Consider the following 15,786-nt stretch of genomic DNA (forward strand, 5'->3'; position numbering starts at 1 on the left):
TCTCATGAAATTTGTTAAGAAGAAACTGAGAATACTAAACTTACAGCATCTGTACAGAAACAAACTGCAAGAAGAGGGTCATTCTAACCACACCTTCCTAACCAGAGGCAGTGAGCTTCCCTGAAAGTGTGCGTGAAAACAAAAGGGAACAATATAATTTTCACCATAATTCACACAAGCCAAAACTTTCTGAAAATATATCAGTGAGATAAAATTCTCAGTGCTTGGTCTCAGACTGCTTGTGATTTTTATTTGGAGCAAAAAAACATGTGTACTGCTTTTAAATCCAGCAGAGGTAAATAAATCAATTTCCTTTCTTTAAAGGAGCTCAGACTGTACCCGTTTCATACGCTTATAAAGAAACTGCTGAACTTTGAAAGCTGTCAGGGCAGAGCTTTAATAAGGATTAGGTCATTGGTATGAAAAGCAATATTGATTTTAAATCTAATAAAGCTAAATCAAAACACGGTTATTGAACACATGCAGAAGGACTGACTACTTATAAGTAACTCACTCTTTGAGGAGCATTGGCTCAAACCTGAAACTAAGCCTTTTTTCCCCTAAATGTAAGGAGAGAGGTTCTGCCATATAACTTAAGCAAAGCTACACAAAGCGGGTTTAGGCACACAAAAGCCATATGAAAGATTCATTGCCTGCAAGTATCACACCAAGGACAGCAAAAAATTGTTTTTATCTACAGCAGAGGCTGTCACAAAACCAGGGCTCAAAGCTTCTTTTAACACCTGAGATTGCAAGGACGAGGACGCAGGGCGACAGGTTTCCAGCACTGTGTGGATTACTGGGGTTTGGATGTCTCAGCTCCTGAAAGGGACATTATATGCAGAGGGGCCTTATCTTGTCCAGCTTGAGGCAAAAGCCCTGTGGGGTTCACATGAAGTCCCAGTACAGTCAGTGGGTGCAGCCCGTCCCTCTCAGTTGTAAGAGGCAAGGATTTTGTACTGACCAGTAACCGGTTGCACAGCTGCTGTTGGCAAGTTTCCACAATGAGGAAGCTCATTGTGCCCTTTGAGAGTCAACAGCTGCTTAGAAGAGATGGGATCCACTTAACTAATAAGGCTGGCCAACCTAAACCAAAAAGAACAGGGGAGGGAGAGATTCCTCAACAAGCAGCTAAGACAGCTGGGGACAGGGTAGTCAAGCCAAGGACCCAGAGTGGAGGGAGTAACAAAACCACGTTGAGGTGGCATTTCTTGGAGCTCAAGAAGAAGAAGGAGGGGTGTGCAGAAACGCCTGGTGAGGAAAGCTCCCAAGCCTGTCCTGGGGAATTGGCAAGCTTGGATGCCTCTCTGAGATGCCTCTGCACCAGTGCATGCAGCATGAGGCCCACACGGGAGGAAGAGACATCTGTGTAGTTACAGGGCCATGACCTGGTCATGACCGTGACGTGGTGGGATAATAAATATGATTGGAGTGCTGTGATGGAGGGATATATGATTTTTAGGAAGGACAGGCCAGGAAGGTGAGTAGGGGGTTGCCCTTTATGTGAGAGAAGAGCAGGAATGCATGGACCCCTGTGCTTTGGTATAAGTTTGAAGTTAGTCAAGAGCTTTTAGGACTGCTGCAATCTCCTGGTCACACAGAAGTAGATGGGGACTACTTTAAACCACTGGAAGATGATAACTAGGTGATCCTGCTTGAGCTGGGATGTTGGACCAGATGATCTCAAGAGTTCCCTGCGAACCTAAATGATTCTGTGATCAAAACTTCTCAAGGATTTCTGTGAGGTTGCTCCCCCATTCCCATCTCCCCCAGTGCATTACTAGTAACACACACTGGATAGCTGAACTATGGTAAGCTCAAGTTAGCTCTTCAATCAGTTTTCTTTAAGCTCACTTACGCTTGATGAATATAATCTGGTTTAAAGATAATTAAATCATCATAAACCATCTTCTGCATTTTTCTGCTTGGATTGCAGGTCTCAAGCTTTGAACTTGATACCTTTTGAACTTATGAACTACGCAAGGTGAGTAATTGCTGGGAAAATAACTTACAATGTCATTGTCAAATCTAATGGAAATGAGGAGCAGTGTAATTCCCTAGAAGTTTTAAATTATTCCAACCCCGTAAAAACATAAGAATTAAATGAAAAACACATGTATAAAATGCTACAATGAAGGCTGAAAATGAAGTGGCCAATGACAAGGACATTTCAAACATTCACTGTGCTGTCCTAATATAAACTGAATCTCTTGGTATGTCACTTGTTCTAGCTACTGCAACCCAATTCTTCTAAAAGGACAATTTTGCAAAGTAAATATTTTGTTATGAACATATTCCATGTAATTCACAATGATGTGATTTATTAATACTCCCTGAATATCTTCCTGTTTTGTAATTCTATGATCATATGCTTGTGTTAAAACCAAGATATTAAGTTAAGAAAATCTACAGTAATCCATGTGCAAGGCAATGAATATCAAGTTAAGATAGCCTTTAAAATGCTCACAAATACATCTGAAATAGTAAGCAATTACCCAATGCACCATAAATAACTCCTTCTCTTACCAAGCTCTGTACTATCCTTTGCAATGAAGCTATTGTCTATTTTCAAATCCTGTCACCTCTGGTTATCACATACTGCCACCATAAAACAAAGTGAAAGGCACTGTCTTTCACTGCCTCTGGCCTTGGACAGCTGACTATTTCAGTACAGAAATAACTATTTCAGTACAGAAGTAACTATACATCTCGATTCGCAAGCATTATTAAAGACTAGATACCAGCTGTCCACATTTCTTATCTACCTCTGAAACTCAAAGAGAAAGAAGGAAAAGCAAAAACATAGACAAAAAAAAAAAATCTGTCTCGAAGAAGATGCAACTATTTGGAACCAGTTGGATGAGGCCCTGGGCAACCTGATCTAGTGGGTGGCATCCCTGCCCATGGCAGGGGGGTTGGAACAAGATGGTCTTTAAGGTCCCTTCCAACCCGAGCCATTCTGTGATTCTATTATTCTAAGATCATAGTGATGTCAGATCCCAATACAAGGAAATCCAAAGGATTACTCATTTTTCCATGGAATGTTTCATAAAGAAAAAAAAAAAAAGTGGGGAGGGGGGCTTTTCTTTGCTAGTAAAATTTGGGATCAGTAAAATTTGGCATCTGCCTGCTAGGTACTTACTATATGTCTACTTGGTACACAAACATGGTACCTTGTCTGTGGTCATATATTCTTAGGACACTGAGAATTTTGAAGACACTGCAACACGTGCCAAAATGTCTGTTTTCTCATCACAGAGTAATTAGGAGTCACCAACAGAAAAAATGCCTGAGAAGGTCCCAGAAGGATATAATTAACACATTTTCTTTTTAGATAACACGTGCCACAGGGACCTGTTTGGTTCTAAAAGACAGCTGAAGAGCTCCTTGGAAAGTACGTGCAGAGTTGGAGAACGTCCATGAGATTGTACAGCAAAGCTTCACATCTGGGCATCCCTGACCAAATGGTGCACCTCTGAATCTTTCTCCTAAGAAGCCAAGCAGTTATGGAAGAAATTTCTGGTCCTGCACAAGGACAAAGCTCCTACAGCAATGAAAAGCTGACAGAGATGAAAGTTGGCCATGACTTTAGGTGCTGCTATAACTTGAGTTGGATCTAATCTCAAGTTCTCTTTCACTTTAGGTCTCCAACACAGGAACCTGGTACCTCTCTGGTGTTGCTCCTCATGATAATGGTTGCTGAACACATTTTGAAACGCTGAAGTGACTGCTTTCAAAAACAAGATTAATAACAGTCCTTTGGGAGAGGGCATACGTGCAGGAGGGCACACATCAGTCATGTCCTTCAGAAAATTCAGCGTTGCTGGAGAGACTGCTGCGCAAAGGACACAAGCTGGAGGCTGGAAGCATCACACACACCTTTGAACTTCAGGATAAATCACCACATTTCCATACAACTCATCCAGGTTTATCTACAGATAGTGCAGGCTCAAAGAGATCATGCTTGACAGTGTGCCAAAAGCCCATTCTACTTTGGCAGATAAGTACAGCCGGTCAAAACTTTGTGTAGACAGGAACATGCTGAAAGGCAGGTCAGACAACACCACTGTTGAGAAATGTCCAGTTTATATCCTTGGAAGTGCAGAGCATGCCCAGCAGGGTGGAGTGACTTGCCCTGTTTGGGGAATGGGGCAGAATAGCAGTTGTTAGCAGCTGGGACCCAGCCAGCCTCAGCCTCTCATGCACTGGTAATGTCAACCACGCAGAGTCCTGATCCCCCTGGAAGCAGCACTGTGGGGGACACGAGGGTGGGTGGGTGGCATAGGGAGTCCCATTGAGCAGAGGAAGAGAGAAACCAGGCAAGTGAGGAAGAACAAGACTGGCTCAGCCCTGACCACTGTGTTTCCGAGAGGAAACCTCCCTTTCCTCCCTCTGCAGATCAGAGAAGAAAGAACAACTCTGGAGAGCTGGAGAAACAGCTTTGGTCAAAATGAGGAAAAATAGAAGATGAGGGGACAATAAAGGCTCAGCTCATAAGCATCCTGAAAAAGCCAAAAAAATGTCACTCTTGAGTCAAAGACAGATAGGAACTGAGAAATGAGAGGCAGGTGGTGTGGAGCAGGTACGCTGGCAGGGATGCTCAAAGTAAGGCAGACACAAGGCAGAGTGCATCCTGTAGGGGAGCAGGCATGTGGACAAGCATCTGGAGAAGAAAACATACTGCTGAGGGCTTGAATTAATCACTCAGACATGGCAACACAAGCCCTGCTCTTCTGGCTATCTCGGATGACTCTTTCCACGTGAGGTACCCCTTGCAGAATGAGGAAATTCTAATTTTAACTTCCATAGGCTGAAGAGAAAACAGAGGTGATAAGGGATGATGGGGAGAGGCAGAATTGGGCTTAGGCCACGCAGGGAGCTGGCAGAATGTTCTGCAGCAGCTGAAGCCTAGAAAAATCTCTTTTTTTTTTTTTTTTTCTTTCTTCCTGAAGTGATGAGACAGCAGGAAAAAATAACTGTCTGAAGCAGCCGACCTGCTGGAAGGACCACGAGCCTGCTCACCTCTGTGCCTAGACGAGAGGGAACGATCGAACTGCAATGAATCAAAGAACAGGGACTGCCTGGAGGGGAAAAGGAGGGGAAGCAAGAAGAAAACACTCTGGCATCAGCAGAGGCTGTTTTCTTTTTTCCCCCTCTCCCAAGGAATTGGAATTACGGATTTGATTATATCAGGTATGCGTCTACGTATCTTTAGATCTGCAGCTACAAACACCCCACAGAACCATGGCTCCTGGCAAAACCACTTAATAGCGTGTACGAGGTAATAGGTGCAAAGATACACACAGCACATGAATCCCAAGTGCCTCGCATCTTGCTGAACTGCATTTCATATTCAGCTGACAGACACAGCATGAACGCTGAACGAGGTTTTCCGGAGATCTTTTCAATGCATCTTATATCCAAAGATATGTTTGGGTGCTTGAAGCCACCTGGAGCCATGGCATTTCTTCAAGAAGATGAAAACATTTTGTTACTTTATCAATCAGCCTGAAAGCAGAGAGAAGGGGGTGTGGGGGGAAACCGAGTGATAAATGAGTAAAGGTTACACCAAAATAGTTTTCCCTTAAACTGTTTGAAGGGCAGGAGCGCTATCTGAACGTTGTGCAATACAACCTACGCTGTATTTTTCCAATAGTACAAATTAAACATTATATATTAAAAGCTACTCCAGAAGTCACTCGAGGCTAAACTGTTAATGTGTGCCAAAAAAGAAAACATCAGGAAATAGCGAGGTGAAATTCTAGGTGTTAATAAAAATGTATCCACCCAGCACAGTTGCACCACATGCAAGTCAGGGCACTGCAGTCTGGCATATATGGACATCTCCACGTATATGCCACAGCAGGAGAAACACCGCTCTTTGCAGTGTGCTAAAACAGGGTTTTACCCAGAAGAACCACAATTTGACCACAGAAGCTCAGTGTTAATCTGCTTAACAGTACAACTCAGGACTAAAAGGGAGATTATCTGTTCTATGAAGGCTTCATGAATTAAACATTCAGTGGACTAAAGCCAGAACACTCAACATCACTACAGCAAGGTAAAAAGTTGAGTTTTCTGGCACGTGATTTATGGAAATCTCACTTGCATATTTCTCTTTAGAAAGGCAATTGCTGCTTCAAGACCTATCATGCTGAAGAACTGTTCTTTTAACTCAGAACACCCAGAGCACACCACCCGACTTCCCCTGGCTCCACGAGGCCATCACAACAAAAATACCCCCTGAATGACAACCTCCAATGCCACCAAGATCAGCAAAACACTGTTTTTTTCTCTTTAAAAAAAAAAAAAAAAAAAAAAAAAAAAAAAAAAAAAGACTAACATTTGCATCTTACAAGAGACTGAAGTCTGCAGAGGAATTATCGCTGCTGAAGATGAAGTGATGCTGGGACTGCTGCATGTATTTATTGTACAACAAAACAACAATTCCCCTCACCCCTGGCAAAGCTCCTCTGACCATGGGAAAAAAAAGCCAACATTCCCAAAGCTTGAATGTTAAAAACGCAAAAAAAGGTGGGAGACATGAGTGTGTGGTGCTGGTGCAATTTAAGGTCATCTCTCGCATGCACCTGCGTTAATGTATAGCTTTTATTTGCAGGACTGTTTAGTATTTACTCTTCCAGGGCTCATGCCTCATTCAGATCAAAGGTTGCACAGAGCTCATCTAACAAGAAGTGATCCGGTATCTTACCCAGAATCTTATTTACTGCAGCAACCCCTGCTTCTGAAGGAGCTGTTGATTTCTGTGTGTGGTTTTGTAGCGTGATCATCACTAGAGCACTCAAGCACCCTGCCAATATTACTGCATCTGCATTCACGAGGACTCGGTGGCAGGAAGGCAGTGGAGCTGCTCCAAGCCATCCAACAGGCGGCCGAGGCAGAGATTATGGTCAAAGCATGCACAGCGAACAGCTGATCATCCACCACGTGTGTTATATGTGCAAGCACACCTCTGCAGCTAGCAGCCCTGTCTCAGCACGACGTGTCCTGCAAAGGGCATTCGGAAAACGAGGGATGGGTAGAGGTCAGGTGCAAGTGTCCAAAGGGCCATGCAGCAGCGCATGCCTCTGCGGCGAGGGAAAAGCCAGTTCTGCAGCAGTGTTCAGCTGCTGTAGCCCTAGGGCCCCTTCTTTACCCCTTCCAGCAAACCACTCGTTGCTCCTTATGTGCCCTCCAATTTCGGCACCAAATGAAGGCAGCACGTCATCGAAAAGCAGCCTTGTTCTCACCCTTCTCCTGTGTGCCGAGTTCTGGGCCTTGTACAAGGGATACCACTTGCTAATGAAAAACTGAATCAAATAAGGATGCAAAAGACTTGCATGGGAAACTTTAAAACTCCCATTTTCTAGTTTATGCACGCAGCTTTGGAACTTCAAAAATGCTCTTTTTATTCATGCATGTCTCTTTTGTTCCTGTTTTTGGGGAAATGCTTTTTCTTTGGCGTGAGCGTGTTTTATTTTTCCCTCCTCAAAGCAAATGCAAATGTCACCACCAGGTGACAACAGGAGCACTGGGTTACCAGGGCTGTGACCCTCATTTTCCACAGAGAGGTCCTCGCATTCTTTCCTCACATTTTTCCCCATTTGTCAAGTTTCAAGTTCCTGCTCCAAAGCCTCAGGAACCAAGGCTTTACAGCAAAATCCCCTAGATGATTCTTCTTATTATTAACTGGGAGAAAAACAACATATTTTCCTTAGCTGCCTCCTTGGAAACAACAAGACTTGTTTTGGCTGCAATCTTCTCAAAAATTTAATCTGATGTAGACACCTAACAGGGAAAGTTTAAAGCCAAAATCTTAAAGTCAGGAAAAATCACAAGCAATTGAAAACAGTCTCCTAACTATTTACAGGAAATAATACAACACAACCTTAACAGACAGTGCTGTCGCTTCTGCTAATAATTAAAAGGCAGCAATCTATTACATTATTTTTAGTTGTGCCCTCACTCTCTTACACACAAGGGTCTTAAAATATCCGTGTGTCTGGGAAAAGTCTTCTTCCATGTCAGCACTTGGATGCTATCCCACGGGATAAATTTGCCACACACATACAGAGCGAGCACCGAAGCGCTTTTAACTCATTGCTTATATAAATCACACACATGGAAATTGCCCCCGTGCATTCGGTTTAATTGCGCTCAGCCCGCCCGCCTCTCCCGTGGATGTGATACATCGCAGCGCTAACAAAGCTGAAATTCAGCCTCCTCGAATTGCACACGCTCTGCAGCTCCTGGGAGGTCTCAGTGAAAGCCTGAATGAGTTCGGTAGGACGTCACTGCGAAGCCTTTGGACGCTCGCAAGTGCTGGCAATGGAAATCCTTAAAAACTAAAACAAACAAACCGCTGAGCTGAAATTTATTTCCTAACAAAGAAACCCTACCTAGCGCCCCTAGTCTGACGATCCTAGTGATCCTGGTTTCAACGCTGGCTACACAAAGTGTGTTTGGAGGGAGGTAAGCGAAACGTCCATGGAAACAGCAGCTCCGCCGCCCCGGTGTGCGGGGCTGAATCAGGTCCAGGGCTGGCACGCGCGGTGCACAGTGGCCACGGTCCAGAAGTACAAGATTGACGTCAGCAACTTGTGTAATCATCCTGCCTTCGCTCTGGTCCGTAAACAAAGTTTTGGGGGGGGCGGGGGTGTCTTTCTTTAAAGCTGTCTCTTTCTCCTCACTGGAAAGTTGTTTTATTTATTATTATTATTTTTCATCCGGCTCTCAGCAGTTATATTTTCTCATATGGCTGGAAAAGTGAAAATATTTGGAGAAACCTCCGCCATAAATCAAACTGCAGCAATCTGAAAGGCATGCCTGCTATCTTACTTGTCCACCAGAACTTGAAGCCTACTACTGGACTTGTTTCTTAAAGAAAGCCACAACTGGAAATAAAACAGTACAAACCAAAGAGCCAGAAAAATATCGCACTGATTATGATTTATTTCACCTTTCCCTCACAGCCTTTTTACGTTCCAAGTCCATTAACAGACTTTGCCTTCTGAAATCCTGGGACAAAACCTCATCTGGGGTCAAATGCAACAGCTCCATCCATGCCGCTTGTGATCTGATCTCTCGCCCTTAAAGGGTGAGTGTTACCTTCTGACGGGCTAGAACATCAGGAGAGTTTTATCTTGTTTAATGCATGCTCAAGCAATCACCTCCAAGCAGCTCTGTTTCAACATCAGCAATAATATTGGGATGCCCAAGCAGATCATTTTGGCTGCCCAGCAATTGCAAAACCTGCGCGCTGACCAACAGTGTTCTCCAATGTTCACCTAAGTTCTCCAAGTGATTTACAGAAAACGAGTTAATAAACATAGTGCTTTCCTTCTTCAAAGCAATTTTTGAATCGTTATCTAATTAATCTTCAAAACAACCTCTGCAGGATGCACAGCAATACTGTCCTCATTTTTAGGAGAAGAAATGGATCGAAACCTGTAATGCTTTACACAGAGGCACAGTTCAAAGAATCTGGACTGGAGATGGGAACAGCTTTTCTCTTTCCAAAGGTAACTTCAATGAAAAATGCCTCAGTATATCTGAATATCGTCACTTTCAGTTATTTTCTAGCGTAATGGCTGGAATCCCTCATCTTTTCTCTCTCAAATTCATATTACTGATTTTTCTCCCGTTCAAAGTGAACATATACACAATAGGTATTTTGCCCATACTCCCTGACAGCATTTTATACTCTCTGCTACAAAACCAAAACAGATCCAGATGTGGATGAATGGAAGCAATGACAACTTTTTAAGCATTACTGGAAAGCCAGAAGTTTGAATTGTTCTGCCTTTCCAATACCTGCAACAGCAGCATTGATCCTCGCCGTGGTGATGCACATAGCCCATCCTTGCTGACAAATTTCTCAAAATCATGAAAAAGAGGCTCAAGGATGAAGGCCAATCAGTTATGGAGTCAGAGACCACATACATTACAGCACAAGAAACTATGAAATGGCATCGGCTAAAAATGGTGCTGCCCTAATGAGGAAGGAGGACTTTAAAAGCATCGTGCCTACCTTGTTGATGTGCAGTTGCTGCTGCTGGAACTGCTGTTTGTGTTTCTCCAAGAACTGCTGGTGCTGCTGCTGGATCACTAACTGCTGGAGGGCCTGGGCGTTCTGGGGAAGGGGAGCAGACTGCGTGCGCCCCAGCGGGCGATGCTGCCGGAGTTTGTGTATTGAAGGGGAGACCCGTTCTCCACTAACCAGAGACTGTGCATGGAGGGGCAGTCCTGAAAGATACCAGTCTGAAGATAATATGGAGGAAAAAACAGCAGAGAAGAAAAAAAGGAAGAAGAAAGGAAGGGAGAAAACGACTGTTGAGTAACACTGATGGTGACAATGATACATAACGTTAAAACCAGCCACCTCGCCATTACAGCTGAAGCATCCTTAAAAGAAAACAGATAACAATTAATGACCATTGGATGGAACAATACTTTCTATTTCTTTGTTTGCTTGTTTACTCAGAGATCTTATGGAATATTTCATTTCTTAAAGTCATCAATACCTTATGGACCCTTCCATCGCCCAGTGGATGACATGAATTAGATCACGGTGGTAGCTCTGAGGAGAAGCTCAAGTCTAATGGCTTGCCTTGGTACAGTGAGTGGGTTCATTTCTAGGACAGCACCAGCCCATACTGCTGCCCTGCAGCACCCTGCTGTTGTACCTTACAGGATGCTCACCAGACGTGCTGAAGGATGATGGTTGATGACGAAGCTGGTCCTCTCCTCTAGATCGTGTAGGGAAGCATGGCTGCCCTTGGCTGTGCTGTACCTACTCTGCAGAAATGACTAGGGATGAAAACTTCCATGTGATAGACCCCAACCATGTTTGGCTTAGATAAACATTAATGCCTTTCAGGAATATGAGAGCCACGAGGCTTCATTATGTCTTGAGAAAGAAGATAAGTCAGAGGACAAGGTGTCAGAAAGATTTATTTCCATCACTGTCCTGTATAGTCATGCTAGCAACTTAAGAAAAACATACAGGCTATTTTGGGATGGCAGGCATTACTCATATGCCCTTGGCAGTTTGGGTCTCTTGGATGACTACCTTGTGAAATACCTATCTGAGCTCTGGTAAGGGCATGTCTGCAGGAACTGTCTTCTTTTTTTAGCTGTTCATGGGTAAGCCAGTTCTTGCTCTGCTCTCTGAAGACATACCTTCCTAGATATCCGGGATGAGCAGACATGCAACACAATGCCAAACCCAAGGGTGGAGGAGCTGAGGATAAGCCTTCGCCTTTCCAGTTACACCTTGGGACAGAAAGTCATCGCTGGTGTGAACTGCTGTCTCCCTAATGTGGATAAGGCTGCACACACTTTTGGGGTAAAAGTACTCTTTTGCTTCACCTCACTGTACAAAACACAGTAAAATCTGCTCAAGTGGTCAGTAACATTCAAAAATGAGACCCAATTCTAGGGCTGGGCAAGTTGTTTCTTCTCCCTTCCACTGCCTGGTCTTTAGTTGAATAATGAAAAGCTGCACAGCTGTCTGCAGCCAGCTGAATGCAGCAGCTCAGAAACACCTGAAGTTCCTGGCCCAGCCAGGACCTTGCCTCCTTGTCCCACTAATTCACAGAACTGCCCTACATGGAGGAACTCAATTCGATTAAAAGCCTCTCTTCTTGGGGCAATTTAGTGAGTTTCTCCCATCCTTTGTTTTCCTGAAAAGAATCATGTAGAAGGGTATCTTATTTTATAAATATATGTGTGTGCATACATACATACACAAATATACGTGTGCATGTGTATGAATATATGAATAATTTGGAAAGCTGTGGTCCATTTTCCTTACAGCACAGTTCAAATTAGAGAGCAGAGGGAGGGATCCTACATGCCTCTACAGGATATCTTCGAAGACTACTTGTCTCCAAGTGAATGGCCAAAGTCCCCCTGTGAAGGCTTTCCAGGGAGACACGTTCCTACTCTGTATTTATATGTTAATGTGAGAGATGTTATCCAGAGGAATCAGTCACAAGAGCGATGTGAGATGTAAGGAATTCTGCTCTAGCGTGGGACACGGTCACACTGCTTAGATTTTATAAACACTTTCTACTCAAGGTGAACCATTCATTGAGCTCCAGCTAAAATCCAGAAGCTAGCTCTGCAAAAACAGTCCCAAACTCACAAAATCAGCAAACATCTGTCCAGTAGGGACTCTTAGCTTCCCCAAACTCCCATGTCTAACTGCACTGAAACAGCATGCCATTGCGCTGGATCATTTTGTAGCAGTCAGGAGACTATCTCCAGAGCTGTAGGCTACCAACAGAATAATAATAAACTCCACTTTGCTTCCATGGAAATTATAAGTACTGACTGTAGTCTGGCAGCCAGTCCACTTAGGGCCTTTGAGACCATGTGTTAGCTTGCTCTGGTTCGGTTGCTGCACCTGGAACGTGTGTTTCTTGTTGCTGCTTTGCTCTATAGTGAATATTTCTCCTAAGTGTTGGTTTGTAACAAGTTGTACTTGCTCTGAAAACACCACACGTAGCAGGTGGACTGGAAGGAATACACTTGGAAGCGCACACAGTACGCTGTGAGCGGATGGGAGCTTTCAGAGAGGTGGAATAGGAGACAGAACAGCACTCCCTACGTGTGCTTTAAAGCAAACGCCAGCATGAGCAGAAAAAAAGGTTTTGGTGATATGATAAGAGAGGAAATCTTCCCCAGTGACTCTTCATCAATAGTCCTTGGGCAAAGGGCAACTGGTGAGGAGACACATCGTGACTGAGCAACCTCATCACTCCACGACCACCATGACAGAAGAAGGCAATAGGAAACTTCATAAAGGTTCGTGGAATCTGTACAAACCACTCTCTCAAGGCTCTGAGAGTGCGGGTTAAACACCGTACTTCCATGCTTCAGATTCCCCATATGTACTTGTTTATAAGCTTAACACAACCCCACATATATTCCTGGAATTTGAATGTAAAATCAGACATGAGCCAAACCAGACAGCAGTGCTGCAAAGTTTCAGCAATCAGCATCTCTGAGGAACTTCACAGAATCATGGAATGCTTTGGGCTGGAAGGGACCTTAAAGATCATGGAGTCAGCACCCTTGCAACACCTCCCACCAGCCCAGGCTGCCCCCAGCCCCATCCAGCCTGGCCTTGGGCACTGCCAGGGATGGGGCAGCCACAGCTCCTCTGGGCAGCCTGGGCCAGGGCCTCACCACCTGAAAAAAATCTATTAGAAATGGAATGAAAGAAATAAAAATCAACATATCTGTAATTTACACAGACCATCCTTTGTCCCAGTACTACACAATGTGAAACAGAAACGCATCCTACTGGGGAATAGTGCTTTGAATCAGCCCTATTTATAGCACTACGCCTTCCCACAGGTACTTAATTCTGAAAACATGACACAGGGAGTGATTCAAAGCAATTAACATACTGCAAATGTAACATATACAAACAAATACAATCTGTTTGAATGCAGCTGATTTTGCCATGTTTTTTTGCCGTTTATAATAATGATGAAAAGCCAGTATTTTAATCTGTGATTTTGCAAATGTGTGCCTCTGTTATACATGGAATAGCAACCACCAGTGATAAACAGGATGGGTAATCACAAGACACAACATTTTTGTTGCCACTTTCATCTACAGTGGTTAGAGCTCCAACAGTACAGCTTTAAGTTGTTACCTCCATAAGCAAAGCATAAATTTGCAGGTAGTACTATCTACTATCACTTCACCAAAATGACAAGGCAGCTTCCCCCTACTTCTGGATGATGTGATCAACATCTGATTTTGCAAATGTTGCAACCACCCAACGTGTCAATGAACAAACACCTCCTGCAAGTTCATATGTTAAACCTACAGAATGTACAGATAATGTGGTATCTCTTTTGTGCAAGAGATAGATAAAAAAAAGTGGATGCCACTTGCTCTCCTTCCCCTGCTGGGACTGCATATCAGGCTTTGTGCATTATCAACCGTGTGCTCACCTGTGACTAAGGGAGTTTGTGCAGTTGGCTGTTCCAGTAAGACCATGTGTTGCAGAAGAGGGTTATGTGCGGTTCCCCCATCTCTTTCCAACGTTGTAGTGCTCAGGTAGGGAGTGAGGTGGGTGCCAGGAAATAACGAGATCCGCTGCTGTAAGGTCGGGATAGTAAGTCTCTCAGCATCCTGCTGTGCTGATCCTCCCTGCAAATGCAAAGGTGATGTCATGGTGGGTTAAGGGATAAATCAGTGCAAGCAACAATTTATGGACTGCGTTCTCCATCACTTACGCTGGAAGGGCCAGTTGCAGGCAGTCCGAGCGTGATGTTGGGCAAAGAAGGAGATGTGTAGAGCGGAAGCTGTGTTACCGAGCCTTCGCGATTCACAAGTCTGTGAGCCAGGCTGGTCTGGAAACAAAATGGAGAACATTGTCCCAGTGAGACAGCATCTGCAGATTGGAGGGGGGACACCTTACACTGGCAGTAACAACACATCAGAAACATCAGAAACTTCACTTCTGACACTGGAAATATGGAACGAGGGAGGTGAGCTGTGCTTCAGATCCAGCCTACGTGCGTGCAGATGAGATTCATCTGCAGAGCTGCCCTGAGCACCGCTGCTGTGACCGCAGAGCCCTCTGATTTCTCACCGCCTCACGCAGCGGTGACAAGGCCAGGCTAAACAACACAGGGACGGTCTTGCTTTGCAGCTGCCGCCAGCATTGCTGCCCTGCTGAGAGACCTTTCACTCTTTATTGGATCTCGCTTGGAGATTAAAGATCACCTGTGCGTCCTCACCAGTGCTCTGCTTCCGCTCAGTCTTCATGCAAAAAGCTTTTGCAAAGATTTAACAGCTTACTTGTCCTGCTAAAGTGTTTGCCCTTTTAAAGCTAAAACAGATTACCTTAGAAAAAAGAGAAGAGGCATTACGATGGCTGTTGTTTTCTTTAGCAAATCGCAGACAATTTATGCTATTTACTAGTGTGCTTTACCTTAAATCAGACTTCAAAATTTCATCAAAAACCCTTAAGGTTGCACTTATGTAGCTATTTCCTGATTTTCAGGATGAAATGTGAGATTTACTGAATTACCTTCTGGCCATTTAAAGGAAGAACACTTAAGTAAAAATACCTAAGTTTAAAATGAGATAGATTTGAAATACTTGGTAGAAAGCCCATTATAAAAATTACATTAATTTAAACTGCCTGATTTTTCTGTTAAGAAACAAGCGTTCTGATCGCACCGAATTCTCACCGGTAGGTGATTTTCCAACTTAAATAAAATAGCATTTAGATTTCAGAAAGACTTCCTACAGAATTTTACACCTTTAACTCAGGTGCTAATGTGGAAAAAAAAGGGACAATGATTAACGCGGTATTATACTATGGCACAATGTGTATTGGTGTAACAGAGATCTGAGTAATGGCTTTATACATTTCAGACCTAAATGCATAGTCCTGTAAGACTTTGCAGGTTATTTCCTTGGCTGCAGAACTGGGTGGATCACTTCTGGGTAACAAAAACCTCATTTTCTCCCTCAAAGACTGTAGGGTGAAACTTGGTGCGTAACACCACTACAGCAACCACTTGGGGGGAAAAAGCACTAATATGAGAACAATTATCGAAAAACAAAGAATCTATACATGACAAACTTCAGAAGCAACCCTGCCTCCTTGATTTACAGAAATGTAAGCAGGCCAGCTTTAACAGGGCACCCCAGCGCTGCTACCTGGGGCTAGTGCTGCCTGTGCAAGAAAAGCAAAGCCTCCCACGACTGTGTTTGTCACCTTTGTCAGACACGGGGCTGTGCTTTCAAATA

At 43.9% G+C, this 15,786-nt stretch overlaps 1 protein-coding gene across 1 annotated transcript in view; it reads right to left on the bottom strand.

Annotated features, from left to right (window-relative positions):
* LOC116490575 (histone deacetylase 4) overlaps positions 1 to 15,786 on the bottom strand; it is a 207,768-nt gene that overhangs the window by 54,179 nt on the left and 137,803 nt on the right. Inside the window, exons 9-11 of the mRNA XM_032189907.1 lie at positions 14,259 to 14,375; positions 13,974 to 14,172; positions 10,031 to 10,245 (exon numbers count right to left, since the gene is read on the bottom strand). Coding sequence (XP_032045798.1) covers positions 10,031 to 10,245; positions 13,974 to 14,172; positions 14,259 to 14,375 — 531 coding nt within the window. The remainder of the gene's footprint in view (positions 1 to 10,030; positions 10,246 to 13,973; positions 14,173 to 14,258; positions 14,376 to 15,786) is intronic.

The sequence above is a fragment of the Aythya fuligula genome, chromosome 6 (genome assembly GCF_009819795.1).
Source record: "Aythya fuligula isolate bAytFul2 chromosome 6, bAytFul2.pri, whole genome shotgun sequence".
NCBI lineage: Eukaryota > Metazoa > Chordata > Aves > Anseriformes > Anatidae > Aythya > Aythya fuligula.